At 49.9% G+C, this 25,796-nt stretch overlaps 1 protein-coding gene and 1 long non-coding RNA gene across 7 annotated transcripts; one reads left to right on the forward strand and one right to left on the reverse strand.

Annotated features, from left to right (window-relative positions):
• Nucleotides 1–8,085: 8,085 nt before the first annotated feature.
• LOC139357535 (uncharacterized) lies at nt 8,086–14,778 on the reverse strand. Of its 2 annotated transcripts, none has more exons than XR_011610919.1 (3): nt 14,568–14,778; nt 10,606–10,671; nt 8,086–8,316 (listed from the first exon to the last, which is right to left on the reverse strand). It is a non-coding gene; the product is annotated as an uncharacterized lncRNA (long non-coding RNA). The 2 variants fall into 2 exon arrangements; XR_011610920.1 differs by having other exon boundaries at nt 14,514–14,652.
• Nucleotides 8,973–25,499, forward strand: LOC105468720 (pleckstrin homology domain containing B1). 5 transcript variants are annotated; one of them, XM_071075257.1, is made up of 8 exons: nt 8,973–9,280; nt 11,623–11,698; nt 12,595–12,747; nt 14,169–14,271; nt 15,349–15,388; nt 18,150–18,254; nt 23,458–23,557; nt 24,185–25,499. In XM_071075257.1, exons 1-8 carry the CDS (start codon nt 9,263–9,265, stop codon nt 24,319–24,321), a joined length of 732 nt encoding a protein of 243 aa, XP_070931358.1. In that variant the 5' UTR covers nt 8,973–9,262; the 3' UTR covers nt 24,322–25,499. The 5 variants fall into 5 exon arrangements, with proteins under 5 accessions (XP_070931358.1, XP_070931359.1, XP_011717333.1 ...); XM_011719031.3 differs by lacking the exon at nt 8,973–9,280 and adding an exon at nt 10,223–10,381; XM_011719032.3 differs by lacking the exon at nt 8,973–9,280 and adding an exon at nt 10,638–10,915.
• Nucleotides 25,500–25,796: the final 297 nt, after the last annotated feature.

Here is a 25,796-nt window from a genome sequence, read left to right on the forward strand (position 1 = left end):
GCATTCTTGGGATCCGGCCGCCATGTTATGATGCCCAGGCTAAGCCACATGGAAGGAGAGGTCACAGCTTTTGGCTACCCTGGTGCCACACACGTGAATGAGGCCAACTTTCATATTCATCCCCAGCGCCAATCTGACTGTAACCTCATGAAATACCCCTGTGAGATGCAGAAGAAACACCCAGCGATCACGGTCAACCCACAGAATGGTGAGAGGTAATAAAACGCTTGTTGTTCTAACCTATTAAGTTTGGAGGTCGTTTGCCACACAGTAATAGCTAACTGAAACACATGGTTTTGATCTAATATTTGACTACTGCATAACAAGGATCACAAGCTTCCCAGTCAGCAATGTCTGAGTCCTTGCCATCTGCCACCCACCTGCATTCATTAATTAAGCATTTAGGTTCTGTCACTTGTATAGTCTTTTTCCAGGTACCAAATTTAATATCAATTAGAATCAGGTTTGCCTGTGATTGACAGAAAAAATTAAGTAATAGTGGCTTAAAGTAAATAAATAAACGTTTATTTCTCTCTCTCATTAATGAAGTCCGGAGATAAGTCCTGGGTCCCTTCCACAGTTTCAGGGACCCAGGCTCCGTCTGTCTTGTTGTTCTTCCACCATCAACGTATAGCTTTTTTCTCCTAGTCCAAGATGGCTGCTCCAGTTCCAGCCAAAATGGCTGCTTTCCAACCAACAGAAGGTGAAAGGGACAAAGAAAGATGTCTCTCTCCCTCTAAGGACATTTTCTGAAGTTGCACAGGACACTTCTACCAGTATTTCATTTGCCAGAACTTACTCACATAGCCACACTAAGTTCAAAGATAGGCTAGGAGATGTGGTCTTTATTCCAAGTGGCTATGTACCCAGATATAGATCTAGGGTTCCAAGGAAGAATGAATACTGAGGGTAGACTAGCAGTCTCTGCTGCCAATTGCTCTGATTACAGTGGTTTTCTGGTCAATCCTGATTTCTGGAGAACAGGTTTCCTCCTCTGTTCTTATTTTTCATACTTTTGACAATTCTTTAAAAAAAAGAAATTTATTAATATTCTAGCTGGAACTACATGAAATTTATACAGTAATTTTAAAGAACTTTTATGAATTTACATCTTTTCATACAAAAACGTGTCTTTTCATTCATTCAAATCTTTATATCTTTTAATTTGTGGTTTTCTTTTTATAGGTTCAATACGCTTCTAAAGAAAATGTATTCTGAAGTATTTCATAGTTTGGGTTGCTATCATAAGTATAATCCCCACAGCCATTTTGTTTCCAGGTATTCATTTTTTTTTTTTTTTTTTTTTTTGAGACGGAGTCTCGCTGTGTCTCCCAGACTGGAGTGCAGTGGCGTGATCTCGGCTCACTGCAAGCTCTGCCTCCCGGGTTCATGCCATTCTCCGGCCTCAGCCTCCCAAGTAGCTGAGACTACAGGCGCCCGCCACCACGCCCAGCTAGTTTTTTGTATTTTTAGTAGAGACGGGGTTTCACCATGTTAGCCAGGATAGTCTCGATCTCCTGACCTCGTGATCCACCTGCCTCGGCCTCCCAAAGTGCTGGGATTACAGGCTTGAGCCACCGCACCCGGCCCAGGTATTCATTTTAAGAGTAAAAAAAGAGATAGACACTTTTGCTTCCAAGTATGATAAAGCAGCCTTTGGCATTGAGTGCTCCTGCTGAGAACGACAAGAAAAGTCAGATAAAATAGCCCCTCACAAGAACCCCACTCCTTGTCCCAAACCAAATATATAAAGGCAATGAAAATCTGCTCAACCAACCAGGCCTAGGGGGCCAGTGTTCCAGGGAAGGGAATGGAGGGAAGGGTAGCTAACAGTCTGCGGCTGTTTTTTATTCCTCATTGTAAAGTTTTCTTTAAAAAAACAAAAATAAAAACAGGTTTTGTGCTTTTTTTTTTTTTTTTTTTTTTGAGACAGAATTTCACTCTTGTTGCCCAGGCTGGAGTGCAATGGCGCGATCTTGGCTAACTGCAACCTCCACCTCCCAGGTTCAAGCAATTCTCCTGCTTCAGCCTCCCAAGTAGCTGGGATTACAGGTGACTGCCACCACGCCCAGTAATTTTTTTTTTTTTTTTTAAGACGATGTCTCACTCTCACCCAGGCTAGAGTGCAATGGCACAATCTCGGCTCACTGCAACCTCCATCTCCTGGGTTCAAGCAATTCTCCTGCCTCAGCCTCCTGGGTAGTTGGGACTACAAGTGCATGCCACCATGTCCCGGCTAAATTTTTGTAGTTTTAGTAGAGATGGGGTTTCACCGTTTTAGCCAGGATGGTCTCGATCTTATGACCTTGTGATCCAACTGCCTCAGCCTCCCAAAGTGCTGGGATTACAGGCGTGAACCACCATGCCCAGCCCTACTTTTTGTATTTTTCGTAGAGATGGGGTTTCACCATGTTGACCAGGCTGGTCTTGAACTCCTGACCTCAGGTGATCCACCCACCTCAGCCACTCAAAGTGCTGGGATTACAACCGTGAATCACTGTGCCTGGCCGGTGTTTTGCTTTTTATATTTATCTTATATGCAGTCACCTTGCCCAATTCTCTTATTAATTCTAGAAGTTTTTACTAGAATCTCTTCTGTTTACTAGACATATTATTTCTGGCAGTAAAAAGAGTTTTCTTTCTTTTTTTTTTTTTAAGTTTATAGCAGCTATTTTGTTTTCTTAATGTTCTAGCTCAACTTGGGTAAAATAACCAAACATTTGTCTAATAGAAGGAGTTACTGATGCCTTGGATAATGGAATAAAGAAGTTCACTAAAAGGTAGTGAAGCCCTTACCTGGAGTGCTGGGCTCTGTGTCATCCTCGTAATCCTCCCAACACTCACATGAGGAGGGCAATGCTCTCTCCACCTACAGAGGAGGAAAGGCGACTTAAAAATGTTCAGCAATTTGTTCAAAGTCTCATAGTGGAGGTGGCAAGAGTGGGTGTGGGGGGTGGGGCAAGAGGGAGAGAGAAACCCAGGCCAAAGTTGCCACCACCTTGTCTTCCCTCCACCGTCCGACACTGAGTTCTGAAAGGAGTTTTAAGTTTTCCTAAAAGAATTATCTGTCAAGTCAACAAAGTATTATATGTGAATCTTCATAGATGACAAATGATGGCTTCATTCACTCCCTCATTCACTTTTTTTTTCCCTGAGATGGAGTCTCACTCTGTTGCCTGGGCTGGAGTGCAGTGGCGGGATCTCGGCTCACTGCAACCTCCACCACGAATCTGTACGGCGGACAAATCTAGGAGATGCTGCAGCAGAGTTCTTTTTTTTTTTTTTCCTAATGAGACAGTCTCACTCTGTTGCCCAGGCTGGAGTGCAATGGCGTGATCGCGGCTCACTGCAACCTCTGCCTCCCAGGCTCAAGCGACTCTCTTGCCTCAGCCTCCTGAGTAGCTGGGATTATAGGCATGCACCACCACAGCCAGCTAATTTTTGTATTTTTAGTAGAGACAAGGTTTCACCATGTTGGCCAGGCTGGTCTCGAACTCCTGACCTCAAGTGATCCACCCGCCTTGGCCTCCCAAAGTGCTAGGATTACAGGCATGAGCCACCACAACTGGCCCACTGCAACAAAATTCTGTGGAGAAGTATCTGACAATGTAAGACTAAGATTTACTCTCCTGGGGAATCAATGGGAGAGAGTTAATGTATGTTGTGATACTAATGTGTTAACAGTAATCTTGGTTTGGGGCAGAATTTTTCCGTTTGTTTGTTTGTTTGTTTGTTTTGAGACAAGATCTCTTTTGCTCAGGTTGGAGTACAGTGGCGCTCTCATAGCTCACTGCTCCCTTGAACTTCTGGACTCAAGCAATCCTCCTGCCTTAGCCTTCCCAGTAGCTAGGACTATAGGTGCATGCCACCATGCCTGGCCTAAAGATAAAAATGTGACAGCTTCCCTTGGAGAAGAGAACATGGGTAGTAACTTAGAATCTGCAGGTGAAGACAGTATTTATGACCAGACAAGAGGAGCCGGGAGGAAATTGATGTTGAAAAGTCAAGTGTACATTTAAACATCCCAGATGGGAGAAAAATCAAGTCTACACCAACATTGCTAAAGAAGAAAACAGAAAAGCCAAGACAGATCAGGTAAAAAATCTTCAGGCTGAGCAAACGTCGATTGAAAGTGCAGATCAAAATCTTCTGCAGAGAGGAAATGAAGTGACTGAACTTTGTCATGACAAAGCAGTGCAGTCTCTTGATAAATGATCTGTCTGAGAAGGTCATTATTGGAGCAAGAGGAGGAAATTTCTGAAGCAAATGCCAAGATAAGCATGTTATAAAGAGCTGACAACCTTCAGAAAGCAAGTCAAAGACTCTGTAGCAAAGCGCAACAGAATCATTTGTTCTTCTCAAAACCAAGTTATTTCCCTTGAACTAAAAGCTCATGATTGTTAGTTGAGAGTACAGGAGGCTGAAAGAAAGCTCCTCATCTCAAAACTAGAGATAGCAAAGATGAGATAAATAATAAAGAGGCTGGGCACAGTGGCTCACACCCGTAATCCCAGCACTTTGGGAGGCCGAGGTGGGTGGATCACCTAAGGTCAGGAGTTCAAGACCAGCCAAGCCAAAATGGCAAAACCCTGTCTCTACTGAAAATACAAAAATTAGCTGGGCATGGTGGTGCACACTTGCAGTCTCAGCTACTCAGGAGGCTGAGGCATGAGACTCGCTTGAACCCAGGAGGCAGAGGTTGCAGTGAGCCAAGATCATGCCGTTGCATTCCAGCCTGGGCAACAGAGCAAGACTCTGTCTCAAAAAAACAAAAACCAAAGAATAAAGAAAACAGTGATTAAACTTGAGCTTCTAGAAGTCCTTATTCATCTGATGATCCAGATGGAGTATTGTTCAGGGAATATTTGCACTGCTCCCCATCTCTAGACATGGGGCACCATTTCCTCTAGACGGGAGGCTCTCAACACCCTCCCCTCAGATCTCCTTGTCTGCCAGGCCTTCCTCCTTCATTCCCAAACCTGATGTTTCCAATTGATTCGAATGGGGAGTTAATGGAAGGAAGACATCCTCTTCTTCCCTGCATTAGTCAGGGCTCTCCGGAGCAACAGAAATAGTAGGAGATATATACATATATGAAGAGATTTATTTTAAGGGATTGGCTTATATGATTGAGGGGTTGGCAAGTCTAAAATCTGCAGAGCAAGCTGGAAACTCTCAGGCTGGGGCTGAGGCTATAGTTCAATCCACAGGCAGAATTTCTTCTTTCTCAGAGAAACCTGTTTTGCTTCTTAGACCCTTCAACTGATTGGTGAGGCCCACCAATTATCAAAGAGAATTTCCTTTACTTAACTTCAACTGATTGTGTAGGTCAACCAAATCTACACAATATTTTTTTACAGTAACACCTAGATTAGTGTGTTAGATTGAGTAACTGGGGACGGTAGCCTAGCCAGGTTAACACATAAAACTAACCATTACACTTCCTGGCTGGAGTGCAGTGGTGCACTCCATTTTCCAAGCTCAAACGATCCTACCACCTCAGCCTCCTTCATAGTTGGGACCACAGGTGCATGCCACCACACCTTAGCCTTAAAAATAAGTTAGAAAATTACTGTATTAGTTTTAAAAACTTTTTACATCTCAACAACAAAAGCCAAATAACCCAATTTAAAAATGGACAAAAGATTAGAATAAACATTTCCCCAAAGAAGGTATACAAATGTCTAATAAGCACATGAAAAGATGATCAACATCATTGGTCATTAGGGCAATGCAAATAAAAACCACAATAAGAGAATACTTAAGACAGACAATAACAAGTGTTGGCTAGGACATGGAAATATCGGAACTCTTAGAGGTTGTTGATGGGAGTGTAAAATGGTGCAATCACTTTGGAAAATAATTTGACAGTTCCTCAAAATGTTAAACGTAGAGTTACCATATGATCCAGAAATTTCACACCCAAGAAAAAATAAAGCATATATATGTCCACAGAAAAATGTGTACACAAATGTTCACAGCAGTATTATAATAGCTAAAGAGTAGAAATCACCCAAATGTCTATCAACAAATGAACAGATAAATAAAACACGATATATCCATAAAATAGAATATTATTCATCAATAAGAAGGAATGGGCCAGGCGCAGTGGGTCACGCCTGTAATCCTAGCACTTTGGGAAGCTAAGGAAGGAGGGCTGCTGGAGCCTAGGAGTTGGAGACAAGCCTGGGCAACACAGCAAGACTCTGTCTCTATCAAAAATACAAAAATTAGCCAGGCATGGTAGCATGTGCCTGTAGTCTGAGCTACTTGGGAGGCTGAGGTGGGAGGATTGCTTGAGCCTGAGCCTGGGAGGTTGAGGCTACAGTAAGCTGAGATCTCACCACTGCACTCCAGCCTGGGTGACAGAGTAAGACTTTGTCTCAAAAAAAAAAACACAAAAAAAACAAGGAATGAAATACTGATAACATGCTACAACCTGGATGAACTTTGAAAACATTATGCTAAGTGAAAGAAGCCAGTCACAAAAGGTCGCATGCTGGATGAGTCCATTTATTTTTTAAAACTATTTATTTAGAAACGGGGTCTCACTCTGTCACCCAGTCTGGAGTACAGCAGTACAGTAACAGCTCACTATAACCTCAAACTCCTGGCCTCAAGAGATCCTCCTGCCTTCACCTCCCAAAGCACTAGGATTATAGGTTTGAGCCAACTGTGCCTGGCCCGTGATTCCATTTATATGAAATGGCCAGAATAGGCAAATCCGTACAGAAAGAAAGCAGATTAGTTTTGCCAGGGGCTGGGGAGAAGGCAGATTGGGAGTGACTGCTAAAGACTATAGGGTTTCTTTTCTTTTCTTTTCTTTTCTTTTCTCTTTTCTTTTCTTTTCTTTTCTTTTCTTTTCTTTTCTTTTCTTTTCTTTTCTTTTCTTTTGAGACGGAGACTCGCTCTGTTGCCAGGCCTGGAATACAATGGTATGATCTTGGCTCACTGTAACCTCCACTTCTTGGGTTCAAGCGATTCTCCTGCCTCAGCCTCCCGAATAGCTAGGATTACAGGCATGCGCCATCATGCATGGCTAATTTTTGCATTTTTAGTAGAGACAGGGTTTCACCATGTTGGCCAGGTTGGTCTCAAACTCCTGACCTCAGGTGATCCACCCCCCACTTGGCCTCCCAAAGTGCTGGAATTACAGGCGTGAGCTACCATGTCTGGCCTAGGGTTTCTTTTTGGGGTGATAAAAATGCTCTGAAGGCCGGCCGCGGTGACTCACGCCTGTAATCCCAGCACTTTGGGAGGCCAAGACAGGTGAATTACGAGATCAAGAGATTGAGACCATCCTGGTCAACATGGTGAAAACCCATCTCTAAAAATATAAAAACTAGCTGGGCGTGGTGGCGCATGCTTGTAGTCCCAGCTACTCAGGAGGCTGAGGCAAGAGAATCACTTGAACCTGGGAGGTGGAGTTTGCAGTGAGCTGAGAACTTGCCACTGCACTCCAGCCTGGTGACAGGGCAAGACTCTGTCTAAAAAAAACCAAAAAACAAAAACCACTGAATTTGATACTTTAAAAGGGTGAATTTTATGGTAGGCGAATTATATCTCACTCAAATTATCATTTTAAAATATTTTCATAAGCACTTTTACTTTTGCTCAAATTGCATCTTGATAAAAACGTGAAGTTTTTTAAAATAAAGATAATATACCTTATTCTCATTATATTATACTCTCTAGAAAATGTAAGTAGTAAATTTGAATTTGATGAGCCAGTCCATTATTTCCTAAACAATGTATAATCTGTGGGCTGTTCTTTCACCAGGGACACTTGAAATGGCAAAATCTTTTCCTCTCTGCCAATGGTTCTGTGCACCACAGCCATAAAGAAATGTAAAAGTTACTTGTTGGCTTATTAGTCTCAATAAGTTTTAGTTGATTAAACAAACAGATAAAGTCTCACAGCCAGGACTGCTGCGGCTGGAATTGCTGACATACTGTCATACCTCTCACTGGTCAATTCACACTCTCCTCCCATCTACACAGCTCTGGAGATTAAAAACAATCCAACCATGACTATCATGGCTTCAGAGGTCTATGAACTCCCAGGAATGATATGCAGACTTTTTCCTGAGGAGAGCCTAAACTTTTTTATTGGTTTCTCAAAGAGGGTCACTGACCAACATTTAGAGACATGGGCCAAGTCCGGCTACATTTAGATTCCGTAGTGGTGTCTGGTTTTAGTTTGCCACGTCCTTTCTCCTTTTTCTTGTCATAGTGCCCGCTCTTTGGGAGGTGGGGGAAGAGTCTTCCCCTGAAGTCTTCACTGCTGCTGGAGAATCTTCCTTTTTCATCTGGTTGCTAAATCCGGAGAATGAAATTTAGGAGATGATTGCACCATCCCCGCCCCCTGACATGAAGGATGCCCCACTGCCCATTGGGGAGGGGAGCAGGGAGAGCTGGAGAGAGGCTGGGTCGGGGCAGGACCCAGGCGCAGATCCTCTGAGGCCAGGGGCAGCCCTGCCTGCCTGCCTTCCCCTTTCCCCTCCCTTCTTTCCTCCTTCTCTGTTTCCTTCCTTCCATATCTCTTTCCTTCCCTCTTTCCCCCTCCCACTCCTTCCTTTCTTCCTTCTCCTGTGGAGGTGGAAAATTTAGCTAGGACAAGCTGGGGCTGGGACGTTCCAGGAGCCAGAGACTGAGTGAAAGGCACAGAGATGAAAACGCGGTTTGGGAGAGCTGGTTCTTGGGTCGGCTAAGATGGGATGAGCTCAGTGGTTAATAGGATTGGCCATGGCGAATCCCTCAGCAGGGCACGCACGGCACAAAGGGCCGAAGCGCGCGGGTAGCTCGAGGTCAGGATTACAGAGACTCAGGAGCAAGAGAGGAAGGCTTAAAGAGCCAGACTGCGCAGCCAGGACTGGGGTGATGGGCGCTGTCCTGCCAGGCCGGAAAATGAAGATGTAGGCCCGCCCCCAACCTAGGGAGTACTACCGGCCCCGTTCGTGTCCTCCCCCGCAACCTCGACCCCATCCCACCCCAGGAACCTCGGCGAAGCTGAGCCAAGACCACTTCTGAACCAGGGATGACCAGTGAACCTAGGGTCAGAGCCATCAGTTGGAAAGGCTGAGAGAAGCCTTGAAAAAGAGGGCGACCTTCCTTGGGATCTGTCTGTGCACTCCCTCCTTGCCTCCCCTCTCCAGCCTCCCACTTGGTAGCACCTTCCTGATCCCCTTATCTCTAAGGCGCTCAGGGAAATGCCCCGCTACGGGAGCCTTCTGGGAAATGCTGCCCTTGCCGCCCAGGAACCATGAGCCCTGCAGCCCCGGTAAGGAAGAGTTCTCTGGGACAGGAGGAAGGGCCCAGGTCAGGGTGGGCACGCTTGCCACACAGGGAACGGGACAGAAGTCTTTTAGGCCCTGACAGCCTCTGGTCTCTGAATGACATCCTGTGGCTCCTGGTAGGTGAGGGTTTGCGGGGCTGAGCTATTGAAGGAAATGATCACAGTCCGAGGTGAGATACAGAAAGTCTTCCTTCTCCAGGTGGGCCCCCTCCAATCCATTCTTTACTGTGCCCTAGAGGGGACTTTACGACCCCCTAATCACACACCTCCCTCCTCATCTTGAAACTCCCACCCCCAGCTCCAGTCACTGCGTCCTAACATCCAAGCTCTCCGCCTGTCGTGCAAGGCCTCTGTGCTATTTCTTTGCAAACCCTGCAGCTCTATCGCCTGCCACTCCCCATGCCCTCCCCACCCCTGCGCTCTATGTTCTAGACACACGGAAATGCTGGGCTCTCTTCAACATCCTGACAGTATTCATAGGGGACCTTTCGGGTCGCCCTAGGAAACTGCCACTCATCCTCCAATGCCCCTTTCGGCCTCCTCTGGGAAGCCTTCCTGAACCCCTTGGGAAAAGTTAGGCTCATCTTTTCCATTGTTAAATCACACGCTGTGATCCAATTGTGTGTTTCCATGTAATCTCCCTCACTAGACTGGAAGCTGGGGATGGAAAGGGGAAGCATCAAAAAAACATTCAAAACTAGGAGCCTGGCTTCTCCTTGCAACTTTACTTTTTCTTTTTTTCTAGGAACTGAGTTCACTGATTCTTAAGAAAAAGTATTTCATGATAAATGAGTGAACAAATGTCTTAATAGAAAAGTAAAATTGCAGGCGAGGCTGCTCTAGAGGGGTAGACTACAAGTCCCAGCATGCCTCGGGTCAGCATCTCTTCACGTCACGCCCCCTCCCTGGGGGTGGGCAGGTCCGGAGGGCGGGGCCCGGGGGGCAACTGGGCTCCCAGGCGCTGCCGGAGGAGAGAAATGCCCCTGGCTCTCCCGGGCGCACAAAGCGCAGGCGCAGCGGGTTGGGTGGCAGCAGCATCGAGTAGCGGCCGGTTTGGCAGCAACATCCGCAACAGGTGTAGACAAGGTGGGTGCATCAAGGGGAGGGCTGGAAAAGGAGTCTGCACCTGGCCCTCTTGTCTGATCTGTGTCAAGACCGTGGAGACGGGAGGGAGTGGCAAGAGGACAAGGCTGGGCCTTCCAGCCCAGGTGTGCCAGCCCTTGTTACGCAGCAACAGGTGTGAGCAGGTGGGGGAGGGGCGGAGGCACCCGCTGGCAAGTGAGTCGCCCTCAGGAACAGAGGGCATCTACCTGGATTCCAGTGCAAGCTCCATCGCATAAATGGATGAGTCATTTGCGGACCCTCAGTTTGTCCATCTGTAATATAGGAGTAAAGATTCCCTTCCTAACAGGGTTATAATGGGGACAAGGGGAGGGAGTAGTATGTTTGGTGACGTCCAAACTTAGCTGTACATTGGAATCATCTGAGGATCTTTGAAGAGTACCAGGGCTTGCCTCCTGCCCTCAGACATTCTGATTTAATTGTTACGGAGTGTGGCCTGGCATCGGAAGTTCTCAAAGCTCCTGCTGGCATAACAGTTTGAAGCCAGGACTGCTGGGTGTGAGTCTGGGCTCCATTGCTTACTGATCAAGTGGCCCCGTGCAACTGACTGGACCTCTCCAGCCCCCGTTTCCCCATCTCTGAAATAGGAATAATAAGGACTGCAGGGAGGCTTAAATGAGATAATGGATGAAAGCACTGAGAGGGGGTACCCAGACAGAGTGCTCGGTCCATCACACCTGCTGTTGAACTCCTCTGTTAAGCACTTTGTAAACAGCTCTAGTGGGGTCCAAATGGGAGGGAGCCTTTCCATTGCCGTGATTCTAATATTCTGCACTTCCACATTACAGAATCCCAAGGTTTCTAATACTTTAAGAGTCTCATGCTCCACTGACTGAGCTAGCCAGCTCCTCCCTCCAGCTTCTGCCTGCCTCGCAGACGCACTTCTACAGATTTAGAAACAGACCAGGACAGAGGGCCGGGGAGGAGGGATGTGGCCAAAGTTATGAAGCTGAGGCTGGAATCCAGGCTCCTGGTCCCCACCCCCAACCCCACACCAACGGCTGCCCTGCTGACCCCACAGTGACAGTGCTCCCATTCTCTTCCTAAGCAGAGAATGGGGAGGAGGCCGAGGCTGCCTGGCCCTTGTTTGTTTACTAACCCTCCCTCAAACATTTCCTGGGTGGCTCCCCGGGGACGGCAGGGCTGGGGGCTTCTCTCCAGGGAGCTGCTGCTGAGGCCTGTGTCTCCTGTGGCTCCTCTGACAGATCCCGCCTGACTCCGCCCTGGAAAGTCCTTTTGAAGAAATGGCCCTGGTGAGGGGCGGCTGGCTGTGGAGACAGAGTGAGTGATCCTGGGCCCCTGGTCCTGGGGCAGGGTAAGGGAAGTGGCTTACTGGGCTTGCCACAGGGAACCCTTCTCCCAAGGAGCCAGGACCTTTTCATCCTTCCCTTGTTTGTCCACGCTCTTCCCTCTGCCTGAAGGTCCTTCCCATTCCCGACTACGTGGTTTAAACTTCTACTTGTTCCTCACGACCCATCTCAGATGGGCCTCTGTCTGAGGAGACTTCTCTGGCTTTTCCTCTGGCCCCCACCCCTGCCCCTGCGATAGCGTCAAGCTGGATTAGAGGCTCCTTCCTTGGTTTTCACGGCGTCTTACAGTGATCTCCTTAGAACAGAACTGTCTTTATCTGTGGGTCCCCCCACTCCCTGACCCCAGACTGGTCCCAGTCTGTGAGCTCCTCAAGGACAGGGGGCTGGGTTTGACCCTCTGTGTATCCACAGTCCCCTAACTCCAGGGGGGCTGGGTTTGACCCTCTGTGTGTCCACAGTCCCCCAGCCCTGGGCTGGACACAGAATGAGGTACAGAACAAAGTGAAAAATGAGAGAGAGAGAGAGAAGATAGAGGCTCAAGGTAGGGAGAGGTCTTTGCCCTTGAAGAGACCTGGGACGTGGCCTTAGCAGCTTCCAAGTAAATGGGCCCAGTCACTCATTTCCCTGTTCAGCACATGTATGACTCGAGCTTCTACTGTGCGTCAGACCCAATGGGAGGCAGGAGGTGAACAAGACAGAGAGAAGACAGAAAGAGGTCCTGCCCTCATTTCAGGGGGTAGATAGACAAGAAAAAGGTGGTTATAACACTAGGGACTGAGGCTGAGGGGACTTGGGAGTCTGTCTGGGGCTCCTATCCCCAGCAGGCTCTGGGATCGGCCTGCCTAGTGCATCTGGAATATTGTACAGGCTCCATCCTCCGCCGCTGGAAGCGGAACTGGTTTGCCCTGTGGCTGGACGGGACCCTGGGATACTACCACGATGAGACAGCTCAGGACGAGGAGGACCGTGTGCTCATCCACTTCAATGTCCGTGACATAAAGATCGGCCAAGAGTGCCATGGTGAGCAGAAGCCCCTTCCTCTGTGGCACCGTGACTGTGGGCAGAGCCCTCCCGCTGTCTCTGAGAACACCTGCTGTTGGAAGCCTCTTTGCAGCTTTCAGAGGCATTTCACAGACATTGCTTCTGAGCCTCTGTGAACTCCAATTCAGTTTGGTGTGAGTTAAGAAATAGGTCCTTGGCTGTGTGTGGTGGCTCATGCCTATAATTTCAGCACTTTGGGTGGCTGAAGTGGGAGGATCACTTGAGGCCAGGAGTTCTAGACCAGCCCGGGCAACATAGTGAGACCCTGTCTCTAAAAAAAAAAAAAAAAAATTGGTGAGATGTGGTCGCATATGGCTACTGGGGAGGCCGAGGCAGGAGAATTTCTTGAGCCCAGGAATTCAAGGCTGCAGTAAGCTATGATCCCAGTACTTTGAGAGGCCGAGGCATGTAGATTACTTGAGTCTAGAGTTCAAGACCAGCCTGGGCAACATGGCAAAACCCCGTCTCTACCAAAACAAAAACAAACAAAAATTAGCCAGGTGTGATAGTGTGTGCCTGTAGTCCCAGCTACTTAAGAGGCTCACGTGGGAGGATTGCTTGAGCCTAGGAGGCAGAGGTTGCAGAGTGTTTATGGCACTGTACTACAGCCTGGGGGACAGAGCTAGACCCTGTCTCAAAAAAAAAAAAAAGAAAAGAAAAAGAAAGAAAAGGAAATCAGTCCTTTAGTGCCTTTCTCCTCTGTGCTGTGTCTCAGAGGTGAGCCAGGCACAGTTCCTGCCCTCCAGGCGCTCGGTACTGGATGAAGATGAAATGAAATTAGGAGGCCCAGAGAAGCGAAGTGGCCCAGGGTCACAGCAAATCTCCACATTCCTCCACCAAGGCCCAGGCCACAGTTCTAACTGGGTAACTGGGAGGCGTGCTGAGGGAAGCGTCAGCATGGAAAGGTTGGAAAGGTTAGAAGCGTAGAGTAGAATCCCTCAGAGGGTATATGGGATCAGAGGAGGTTGGCAGTGGCCAGTAAACAGAGCCCAAAGAAGTCAATTCCTGGCCGGGCGCGGTGGCTCAAGCCTGTAATCCCAGCACTTTGGGAGGCCGAGACGGGCGGATCACGAGGTCAGGAGATCGAGACCATGCTGGCTAATACGGTGAAACCCCGTCTCTACTAAAAAATACAAAAAACTAGCCGGGCGAGGTGGCGGGCGCCTGTAGTCCCAGCTACTCGGGAGGCTGAGGCAGGAGAATGGCGTGAACCCGGGAGGCGGAGCTTGCAGTGAGCTGAGATCCGGCCACTGCACTCCAGCCTGGGTGACAGAGCAAGACTCCGTCTCAAAAAAAAAAAAAAAAAAAAAAAAAAAGAAGTCAATTCCTATTCCTATTCCTGGTTTACTGGGGGGACCCGGGGCTTGAGCCTGTGGAAACCCATATTTGTCTGCTTCCAGATGTGCAGCCCCCAGAGGGCCGGAGCCGAGATGGCCTGCTAACTGTGAACCTACGGGAAGGCGGCCGCCTGCACCTCTGTGCGGAGACCAGGGATGATGCCCTGTGAGTCACTCCCAGGAGAGGATGGGGTGGAATCTTGGGGAAAGTTACCACGTGCCCCCTTCTCATTGGGCCTTCTGGTTCTCTGACCATAGGAAGAGGGCACTAAGGCCAGTCAGCAAGGGTATCTCATTGGAGGTGGGTAGAGTGGATTTGAAGGGCCCATGGTGACTGGCCTGGCACACAGTGAACTCCTCATGTGGTCTACGGTGAACTCAGGATTGCTGAGGGGGAGGTGTGCACACCTGCCTCGGGTGTCTGGTTCCTGGTCTTTAGCAGCCTCTGAGGTGAGCCCTCACCTGAGGGTGATGCAAAGCAGCAGAGCAGCCTAGTGGCACCCTTGCTGTCTTCTTAGAAGATGCCCTGGTGGGGGACTCTGGTCTGAGGGGTAGCCCCCGACCTGCCTACAAAGGCAGTCAGCTGCGTCCCAGGCAGGGGCACCCCAATGTCAGATGCATATCCATGCGGCCAGCCTGGGTGTGTCCTCCGCAGGCGCCATCCGCTCGCTCACATTCCGTCCCTTCCTACCCTCTGGCTGAGGGGTGCATAGCCTTTGCGCTGGAGGAGAGTGAAAGAGATGGGTGTGTGGGAGTGGGGGAAGCTGAGCTCCAGGCAGACAGCACAGAGCCGCCTTGTCCAACCCAGCCAGGTGCCATGGCAACCAACAAAGGCCCAATTGTCCCGTGTCTGCTAGGCCTTCCTGGAGCTCTGGGGTCAGAGCTTTGGGGAACTGTTTTGTTTGTAGATTTGGGATGTGGAGGGGGGCTGTGGCTAGAGCACCCACCCAGGAGTGTCAGATTCTGACATCCCCTGAGAGACCACCCAAGCCCAACCATCCACTGTATAGATGAGGAAACTGGAACTTCTAGAGGGGATGAGAAGAATGAATTAGCCTAACTTAGTGCTCCATCCATGTGACTGGGCAGGGGAGGGGTCACTTTTGTCTTCCTGAGGGAGACAAGAGATCTCTCCTTTCATGAGAGACTGGGGCTGGGTTGGACAGGAGAGTCTAAAATGTGGGAGCCCAATTCACCTACCCCCAAACTCCCTCCTCATGGTCTGGTGGGATTTGCTTTGCAGAGCATGGAAGACAGCGCTGCTGGAGGCGAACTCCACCCCGGTGAGTTCCCTGTTCTCTCCCCCTTTCCCCACCACCTCCGTGTGCCATGGAATCATGAGTGATTCAGACTCGGTCTCCACCTACCAGAAGTTCTCAGTCTCATGTGGATAGGTTTGTGCAAACTCTGATGCCTGAGTCCCAAGTGGGAAAGGATAAGGACAGCCAACTGGTGCTCAGAGGAGAGAGAGAAGCCTCCATGGAGACTTGCTGGAGGGAGTGGCACGTGAGCTGGGGAAAAGGAACTGTCTTTTATCGAGCAACTATTATGTGTCAGGTGTGGTGCAGGTATCATTCCACCTGCTCCTCACAACAGTCCTGTGAGGTTGGGGTTATTGTTCTATCTCTGTAGATGATAAGACTGAAGCTCATTCATCCACACAACAAATATTTACTGAGCTGCTACTATGGGCCAGGCGCTGTGTCAAGTGCCAGGGATCAGAGGTGAACCAAGGAGATGTGGGCTCTGCCCACCTGGACTCAGCCTAGTGAGGAGCCAGACATGGAACAACTAATTAATTATGCCATTTCAACAGTATAACGGCTCTGACAGAGATTTGCAGTGTCTGGCCCTTTCATCCAGGTGGTAGTTCAGGCAAGGCTTAAACCGAGAACTGAAGGATAAACAGAAATTGACTGGGTGAAAGGCGTGGGGAAGGGGTAAAGGGAACAGTATTCCAGGCAAAGGGATCAGCATGTGCAAATGCTCTGAGAGAGGTTAGGACGTTGGCAAGTTGAGTAGGAGGACAGCTGGGGTGGCTGGTGCTTAGGGAGTGAGTAGGTAAGGGGGGAAGGAGGGTTGGCACGACCAGGCTTGTGGGCTGTATGAAGGATTGGTTTCTGCTAAGAGCACCAGGGAGCCATGACAAGTGTTTGAACAGAGGGATGGCATGATCAGATCAGGCTCGATTTATATTTTTAAAAAGATAATTGTTGTAACGTTGGGGCATTAAAAACAAAACAAAACAAAACAAAAAGGTAGTCTGTCAGTTACTGAAATTTTATTATAGAGAAAAGGAAAAAAAAGATAATCTGGCTGGTAGGTACGGAATGGATTGTAGAGGGTAACTGTAGACACCCAGAGGCCACTTAGGAGGCTGGGACAGTGTCCCAGCAACAGACTGGAGATCTGGACTAAGGCCTTGCTGGCCGAGACAGGCTGATGAGTACAGGATGTATTTAGGATTTGGAGTCAACAGAGCTTGTGACTGATGGAAGTGGCGGTTTGAAGAGCCGCCCAAGGCCCAGCTTGGCCTCCACCCCCATCTGCCTGACTCCAGAATCTGTGCTTGCTCTTTCTCTGTGTGGCACAATGGAGCCCCCTCTCACCTACAGAGAAAGTCCATTGGGAAGTAGCAGGGGAGACCTGGATGCATTTAGAAACCTCCTCAGGCATCCACCTGCTGAGCGCCAGGCATTATGCTAAGCCCCTGGCACCAGTGACATCATTTCATCTTCCAATAACCCTGGCAGGGCAGCTGGGTAGGGATTGGCATTATCAGTCCCATTTTACAGATAAGGAAGCCAAGGTTCAGAGACGGGAGGTGACTTGTCCAAAGCTTATAGTCTTAAGTCAGTGGAAAAGCCTATCATGGAAGGAGGACATTATCTGCAGAAGTAACTGCATGAGCAGAGACAGAGAAGTGGTGTGTGCATGTGTGAGTGCACAAGTGCGTGTGCACATACGTGTGCATCTAAGGGCCCAGAGTCTGCCTGGCTGGAGAGCAATTCATGAGGGGAATGAAACAGGAGAGATGATTTCTGAGGTCACCAGGGCCAGCTCATGATGGCCCTCAAAGTCCAGTTGGAGGAAATGGACTTTCCCTGAGGCCTGTAGGGGAGCAATAAAGGGCATTCAACAGGGAGGGCTGTGGTCAGATTTTTGGGGGCAGACTCAGGCTCCCAAGTGGCAGGTGAATTGGAGGAAGCTGGGAGTAAGGAAGCTACCGCAGTAGTCTGCAGGGTGGAGGGACCCAGGTCGGGCTCCCCTGGCTTGGAGCTCCGAAGCCTCTTTATGTAGGGCGAATCAGTTCCACCACAGAGAGGCAAAGGGAAGGAAGCAAAGGCGACCGTCTGCACTCTGTGACTCTATGAAGCAGCCTCGCTCTTCTCTGCCTGTCCATCTCCTGTGGCTCTGCTGTCCCTTCTCTCTGCCCTGGCCTCTATTCTACCTCCCACTACTGCACATATACACATCCCTCTGGGCCCGGGCTAATTTGAGTCGGGTGTGTTTGTGCCTGTGTCTGCCTGTTTCTGTGTGTTCACCTCTGTGTTTATGGGTTTCTCTCTGTAGCCTGTGTGGGAATGACCTGCCCTTTGTCCTCCGACATGCTGGAGTTCATACCTCACTCCAGGTGGAGGTTCCAGGAGCCCCTAACACCAGCTTTACTGGGAACACAGGGCCTGGGGGCACAGCTAGGGACGAGGCTGGGGTAAAGCGAACCAGGTAGGCTACAGGATAGATGGGAGTTGCCCTGTCCTCCCTGGAGACTGGGAGCCCCAGCAGCATGAAATAGGGGAAGGTGGGCTAATTCTGGAAAGAGACTACTTGTCCTTCTTTTCTGCGTAACTTTGGCAGTCGTCAGCCTTCTCTGAGCCTCCCCTGTTACCATGAGCTGAGGAGAAAGAGGACGCTCCCTGCCACAACCCAGCTGGCGGAGGGCTCTGGTAGGGTCTGGAAAGAGCTCTGAGTGTCTTTAGGCGTAGAGGGCCTCTGACACCCCCTTCCTCCCTCCCCCTTCTTGGGTTTCTGTGGCTTGAGCAGGCCCCAGCTGGAGCAACCGTCCCTCCCAGGAGCCGCCGGGTTTGCTCCAAGGTCAGGTGTGTGACCCGCTTGTGGAGCCCCTGTAAGGTTGAGAGGCGGATCTGGGTAAGTGCTGGCTCAGCCCTCCCTGCCTCCATACTGGCCACCAGGATGAGCCTCCAAAACCAGGCCCAGTCCATCCCTTCCCTGTGACAAACATTCCATGGCTCCCTATCACCCACGGGACAAAAACCAACGGCTCTGCTGTACCCTCTGCCCCCAGCCACATCAGACCTTTCCCCTCTGCCAGCCTTCGCACATGCTGTTCCCGCTGCTGGCGAGACTGCAGTTTCCTCGTTCACTGGACAGACTGACACCCGTCCTGTAAGGCTCACCTCAGAGGCTGCCTGCCACCTGCTCGGTGGGGACCTCCTAGACCACCAGCCATCGTCATTCCCTCCCACAGCCTAGTGGCACTAAGGCTTAGTGCTTTCTTCATTCTGCCTGGTTTCAGAACTGGTTTATTCTGGTCTGTGTCGTCTTCCATGAGGCCTAGAACTTCCTCCAAGGCAAGGACAAGGCCTGACTGCGCTGCCTCTATGGAGCTTGGCACAAGGCTAGGCAAATGGCACATGCTCACTTAGTGCTCAGTGATGGGGAGTCTGTGCTGACCCTTCTCACACAGTGGGGCTCAGGGAATGTTCACTGAGTGAGCAAAGGAAGGAAGGAGGGAGTGAAAAACCTCTGTTATAGCAATACTACTACATAGTCAAATAATTTAGTCTAGATCTGTCTCCCCTCAACCTGAATGTTTCTTGAAGGCAGGATCTGAGCCTGAATCTTTTCTCTGTCCCCAGTGCTCAGCACAGGGCCTGGCATGGGGTGGGTGGCGGGAGGGGTCTTGAGTGAGAGTACCTGTGATCTTACAGTCAACTCTGAGCTCTTCTTACACAGTGGTGCTCAGTGTGGCTATGTGTCAGGATTGCTTAGGAACTTACAAGCACTAACAACAAGTTCTACCTCTGGATGTTCTAATCTGGCATGGGGCCTAGGCCTAGGAAACCTGTAGTTTAAACCTGTCTCCAGGCCGGGCCTGGTGGCTGACGCCTGTGATCCCAGCATTTTGAGGCTAAGGTGGGCGGATCTCTTGAGGTCAGGAGTTCGAGACCAGCCTAGCCAACATGGTGAAATTCTGTCTCTACTAAAAGTACAAAAATTAGCAAGATGTGGTGGTGGGTGCCTGTAATCCCAGATACTCGGGAGGCTGAGGCAGGAGAATGGCTTGAACTCAAGAGGTGGAGGTGGTTGCAGTGAGCCAAGATTGCCCCACTGCACCACTGCACTCCAGCCTGGGCAACAAAGCAAGACTCCATTTCAAAAAAAAAAAAAAAAAAAAGTCTCCTGATGACTCTGATATGCAGAATCACTAAGCCTAGAAGTGCTTGGGCCACCAAGTTGTATAGATGTGGCACTGTTAGATCCTCAGAGGCTTGGAGAGGTTACCTAACTTGATCAAGATCACTCAACTCATCAGTGGCAGGTCTGGGACTCCCAGCCCATCGTTCTGAGGTATTCACCATGCCCAAACTAGAATACAAGTTTGTTTAAAGTGGGGAAGCCAAAAACTAGGATTTAACAGACTGTAAACCTAATAACACAACAGCTCGGCTAAGGGGAGTCATTTGCATGCGACCCCCTGATTGGTCAACACTGGTTGTACCCACGAAGTAGCTGGGCCTCTGGAGAGGGAGAGGCAGGTTCAAACCCTCAGGTTCTGCCCATGGGTCTCTGGGCTGTCCCTACTTGTTGCCAGGTAACTTACAGGAGTTTACTTCTGGGCCTCCCAGACCTGGAGAGTAAAAACAGGTGCCCTAGAGGGACATGGGGTGCTCCACCCTCTCCAGGGCCTCCCAAGGCCACTGGCTTACTGCGTAGCAGCAGGGCAAGGTGGAGGCTCTGGATCTCAACTTCCCCACCAATAAAATTGGACCTGAGTGCTTAAATCCCTCTAGCCCCTTTTGGGCCTGGAGCCCGGATTCTGGCACTGCCTACCAGAAATCTGTATTGGATCACTGATGGGGAGGGAGCACCGGAGAGTTCACTGACCTACAGCATTGCTCGTCTGAGCCTCTTGCATTTTCTTGGGACTATTTGTTTTCCCTGACTTGAAACTGAACTCAGAGTTGGGCAACCTTAGTTCCAATCTGGCCCTGTATTTGATTCACTGGAATGAGTTCAATAAACATTAGGTACCTGCCACATTCTAGTCAGATCTGATTAGACCCAGTCTCTGCCCTCACAGGCATCTCCAGATCTGATGGGAGAGACACAGGGACACAACGGGAAGACAGCATGATCGGTGCTGTAATGCAGGGACATCCAAGGGCTGTGGGTATCCAGATGGGGCCCCAACAGAACCTGAGGTTCAGGGAGAGTGATGATTGAGTTGAATCTGGAAGACAGCTTGGGTAGTTGAATGAGGTGAGAAGCTCATCCTTATCAAAGGAAAATGGCATGGAGACTTGAAATCACAAGGTGTGCTTGGAGACCTTCCCCTTACCACCAAACTTCTTCAAAGAGATGTCATGACATGGGGATTGCATCCTTCACCTCTCAGCCTTTCTTCAACCCTCCATAACTTGGCTTTTCCTACTCAGCAACTCCTCTGAAAAGTTTTTTCAAGGTCACTCACAACTTCCAAGTTGCTAAAACCAGTGGCCTATTCTCTTGGAATTGACCAAAAGAATGGACAGAAGAACGTATTTAGAAGATAAAATCACGAGAACTGTTGGCTGTTGTGTGGAAAGTGAATGTGTGAAGACAAGACAAGGGCAACAACCTGCTTTCTTTCCTTCTTTCTCCTTTTTTTTTTTTTTTTTTTTTTTGAGACGGAGTCTCGCTCTGCTGCCCAGGCTGGAGTGCAGTGGCCGGATCTCGGCTCACTGCAAGCTCCGCCTCCCGGGGTTCACGCCATTCTCCTGCCTCAGCCTCCCGAGTAGCTGGGACTACAGGCGCCCGCCACCTCGCCCGGCTAGTTTTTTGTATTTTTTTTAGTAGAGACGGGGTTTCACCGTGTTAGCCAGGATGGTCTCGATCTCCTGACTTCGTGATCCGCCCGCCTCGGCCTCCCAAAGTGCTGGGATTACAGGCTTGAACCACCGCGCCCGGCCAGTTGTTTTTTTTTTTTTTTTGAGACAGGATCTCCCTCTGTTGCCGAGGCTGGAGTGCAGTTGTGCAAACACTGCTCACTGCAGCCTCTATCTCCTGGGCTCAAAGGAGCCTTCTGCCTCAGTTTCCCGAATAGCTGGGTCCACGGGCATGCATCACCACACTCAGCTAATTTTTTAATTTTTTGTAGAGCCATGTGTTTGCAATGTTGCCCAGACTGGTCTTGAACTCCTGCATTCAAGCAATCCTCCCGCCTCGGCCTCCCAAAGTGCTGGGATTACAGGCGTAAGCCACTGTGCCTAGCCTTTCTTGATTTGAGTGCATGGTGATGGCATGTATTGAGAGAAGCATTTATGGGGCTGGGTACTTTGGGAGGCTGAGGCAGGCAGATCACCTGAGGTCAGGAGTTCAAGACCAGCCTGGCCAACATGGTGAAACCCTGTCTCTACTAAAAATACAAAAAAATTAGCCAGTCGTGGTGGCAGGAACTTGTAATCTCAGTTACCTGGGAGGCTGAGGCAGGAGAATTGCTTGAATCCAGGAGGTAGAGGTTGCAGTGAGCTGATACAGTGTCATTGCACTCCAGCCTAGACAACAAAAATGAAACTCTGTCTCAGAAAAAAAAAAAAAGAAAGAAAAATGGATTTATGGGAAGAACAACAGTTTTAGCAGATGGAGAAATGCTGCAATCACCTTGAGATGAGTGGTGTCTGAGACACCTGGACTTCTAAGGGGAGCTGGACTGTTCAGGTGTGAATCCCAGTTAGAGAGAGACACAGGGTGGAGGGAGGCTAAGTGGAAAGATCCAGAAAAGAAGGGGATCCTGACCCCTCTCCAGGTCTGCTCCCCCATGGGTAAAATGAGGGGTTTGGAGCTTCCATTTAATTCAGCACATAGTTCTTGGTTCCTGATATGCACTAGGCCCTGCTGGTGACACAAACAAATCAGAGTCCTTGCCTATAAGCAGCTCACATTTGGGCTGCAAGAAAGGCCAGGAGAAAGGATAGCAACAAGAGGCACAAGCAAGTTCCAGAGATTTCAGGGGAAAAAAAAATCATTCTTCCTGAGACCAGGAGAGTTTCCTGGAGTGGAGTGGGTGACCGTTAAGCTAGGCTTTGAAGGGTTGGCAGAAATCTAATGGGAGAGAGGGGAGGGCAGGGAGTGCATTCCAGAGAGAACACTGACCATTCTCTGAGCCTCAGTCCCCTACCCTACGGTCATGTGGAGCTAATAACTGCTTTAAGGATTAGAGGCGGTAACACATTTGATTACTTCCTTCAGGACCTGGTACATAGTAGGTGCTCAATAATCGTTACAGTCTAGTGCAGCCTAACAATTTTGGGTCAGTGATGGACCACATATACGATGGTGGTTCCATAAGATTGTAATGGAGCTGAAAATTTCCTATCACCTAGTGATGTTGTAGCCATCATAATGTCATAGGGCAATGCATTACATTTTCTACGTTTATATATGATTAGTTAGATAACAAATACTTACCAATGTGTTACACTTGCCTACAGTATTCAGGGCAGTAGCCTGCTGAACAGGTTTGTAGGCTAGGAGCAATAGGATATACCACATACTCTAGGTGTGTGCCATCTAGGTTTGTGTAAGTACACTCTATGATATTCACATACTAAAATTGCCTAAGGACACATTTCTTAGACTGTATCCCTGTTGTTTAAAAGATGCTTAACTGTATTTTAGTTACTTGCCATCCCTATCCTTCCTTTCCCTTCTTCCTCTCCAACCCCTGTTTATTTCCTGGGTTGGGGCTTAGCCATGTTCCCCTCCTTGTGACTAGTAGAACTGGATCTTTCCAAGTGGCATCATTGTAGAGCTGCTAGCGAATATTAGACTATCTATGAGGAGAAGTTGGGAGCCACAGAGAATTTTTTGAGCTAGATGGGAGGCCAGAGTAGGAGAATGGGCGTCACTGGGAGCTGGATGTAGGGCGGAAGTTTTAGAGGACAAGGACCGTGGACCTTGTGGGGAAGGCAGGGCCTTTCTCCAATAGCTTCCTAGTGGCTGGAGGCCCATTTCTAAACTTGGGGAGGCGGCTCCATGCATCCCAGAGAGGCCTGAGCCCGGCGTGTGGGTAGGGGACCAAACCCAGGCCAGGGAGTTCCTGGGCACCTGACGTGGCTGGATTCCCCAGGTGCGTGTCTACAGCCCGTACCAAGACTACTACGAGGTGGTGCCCCCCAACGCACACGAAGCCACGTATGTCCGCAGCTACTACGGACCGCCCTACGCAGGTAAGTCTCCAGCGTGCCCCGAGGCTTGCCTTGATCCCGCGCCGATTCAGCGCTGGGCCCAGCCCACGGTCCGTCAGTTTTGGACCAGGCTTCATCCTTTTAGCGTGCACGGATTTTCCCAGGTAGAACCCTCTGCAAGCCCCTCTCCATCCTGAGACTGGGAGAGCCCTGGGACCAGTGTTCGCCCCGAGCTGACCTCACCCCTCCAGACTGGCTTCTCAGCCCTACGGTCGGCAGTACCCATTCCTGAGCCGGTAGCGGCCCCTGGTGGCTACTGCGGGAACGGCTGCCTCCTCCCAGCTCTGGGGCCTGGCGGTTGGGAACGCCTGGCGGTTGGGAACCGTTAGGTGCCTGGTGGTTGTGTTTAGCGATCTCAGGGTTTCTTCGCTGCTCCGCCCTAGCGTGCCATAGTGGACCCGTAGGTTCCGGGACATCCGCAGCAGATCCAAGGCCTGGGAGCCATGAAGTGGAGCTCTTCCTGCGTCTAGATCTGTTCCTTTGACTGGGGAGCAGAAGAGTGGGCTCGGCGCCTTACACTGGGTTGGGCTGGAGTGATGCAGGAAGGGTGCGAAGATCACTCTACTCCCTCCTTAGTCGCTGACCCTCATGGGCTGTCTCACTCTGCAGGCCCCGGCGTGACGCACGTGATAGTGCGGGAGGATCCCTGCTACAGCACCGGCGCCCCTCTGGCCATGGGCATGCTTGCGGGAGCCGCCACTGGGGCGGCGCTTGGCTCGCTCATGTGGTCGCCCTGCTGGTTCTGAGCCCTGGGACCTGCAGCACTGGCCCCTGCGCTTGGACTGCTAGACTTTTCTTCCTCCTGGACCCCGCTCTCTACCATCCAAGCCCTGTCCCACTTTGGCCCTCTCCTCTCCATTAGCTCCTTCCGGGTTTGGACCATTCCCCCCACTCCCTACCCTCACTCCCCACATGGGAAGAAGCTGTCATCCCAGGTACAAATGTCGCTTGAAGTCTTCACATCTACTGCCAGACACCCCCAAATCTGTTATAGGCATTTATGGATACATTTCCTCTAAACACACCAGGGCACAGCAAATACGACTTCATTTGGCTTCGAGTTCCGTAGACACGACATGAATCGGGCTCTCTGCTCTCTCGTCAGGGAGCTCGAGGCCTGGTGGGGAGAACAGGAGTAAACAAGAACTTGACAAAGCTGCAGAGTTATCAGTCCTTTGACAGGGACAGGTGGGGCAGAGAGCAAGGCAGGTAGGCTGGAAGAACAGTTATTGGCAAGTGTGCAGAGCCATGAACGTCATGGCATGTCCAAGGAATTAAATGGGAGTTCATCTGGCCTGGGGTGGAGGCCAGGATCAGACCATGGTGGGCCTTCTAGATAAGGAGCTTCCTGGGTGAAAGGGGAGATGTGAACGTTCCCTGGAGGGAAGTTTCATGATTGCATCTATAATATATTGCCTGTTTTGTGAATATTGACATATGTCCATACCCAAAACACCCCTGCCCACAACCAGCTTCCTGGCTGGTACCCATGATAATAATTGAGCTGAACCTTGGGGCCCCTCGTTGGGGAACAGGTGAGTTCTATTTGAGACTTCTAGCCCCAGAAAACTGCCTCAGTCCGGAAATGGCTCTCATACCAGGAGCTCGGCCCCCTTTTTGTAGCTGTGACTGTCACCCTCTCAGGCTTTGTCTCATCCTTCATTCTGAGGGAGATGGCAGTGTTCTTCTCTGGGGCCTGATCCACCTTTACACCAGCCCAGGAAGCCCCATGTGTGCCTGCCCTGAGGTGGTCCAGCAGTCTCCCCCTTTGGTCCCCTTCCAGTCTCTTCCCCCTTTCTATCCCAATCACCAACAGAAATGCTAACATCCCTGCCTGGTAGCCAGACTAGCCCACTAAAGCTCCCTGTAAATGGGGGCTCCATTAGTTCTGCTGCAGAGACTAATAAAGATTTGGTTGGCTTTAGCAGTGACTGTGGCTTGCTTTGTTCCCCTAGAAGGCCCCGTTTCCCTCTCCGTGACCCAGCAGCTACTAGTGCCTTATCCGGTCTAGTGAAAAGAGTGCGGATTCTGAGATCAGGTGGAACTGATGACAGCATGTTAGCTGAGTCATTTGGGGCAAGTCACTTAACCTTTCTGGATTTTGTTTCCCCTACACTTAAGGTAGCTGGTTGCAGTTGACCATTCCTGAGGGCTCAAGAGGAGGGACTGCCTTGGAGTCTCTGTTGTCTGAGCTGATGGATGATCCAAGCCAGGTCCTGCC

The sequence above is a fragment of the Macaca nemestrina genome, chromosome 12, assembly GCF_043159975.1.
Source record: "Macaca nemestrina isolate mMacNem1 chromosome 12, mMacNem.hap1, whole genome shotgun sequence".
In the NCBI taxonomy this organism is placed as follows: domain Eukaryota; kingdom Metazoa; phylum Chordata; class Mammalia; order Primates; family Cercopithecidae; genus Macaca; species Macaca nemestrina.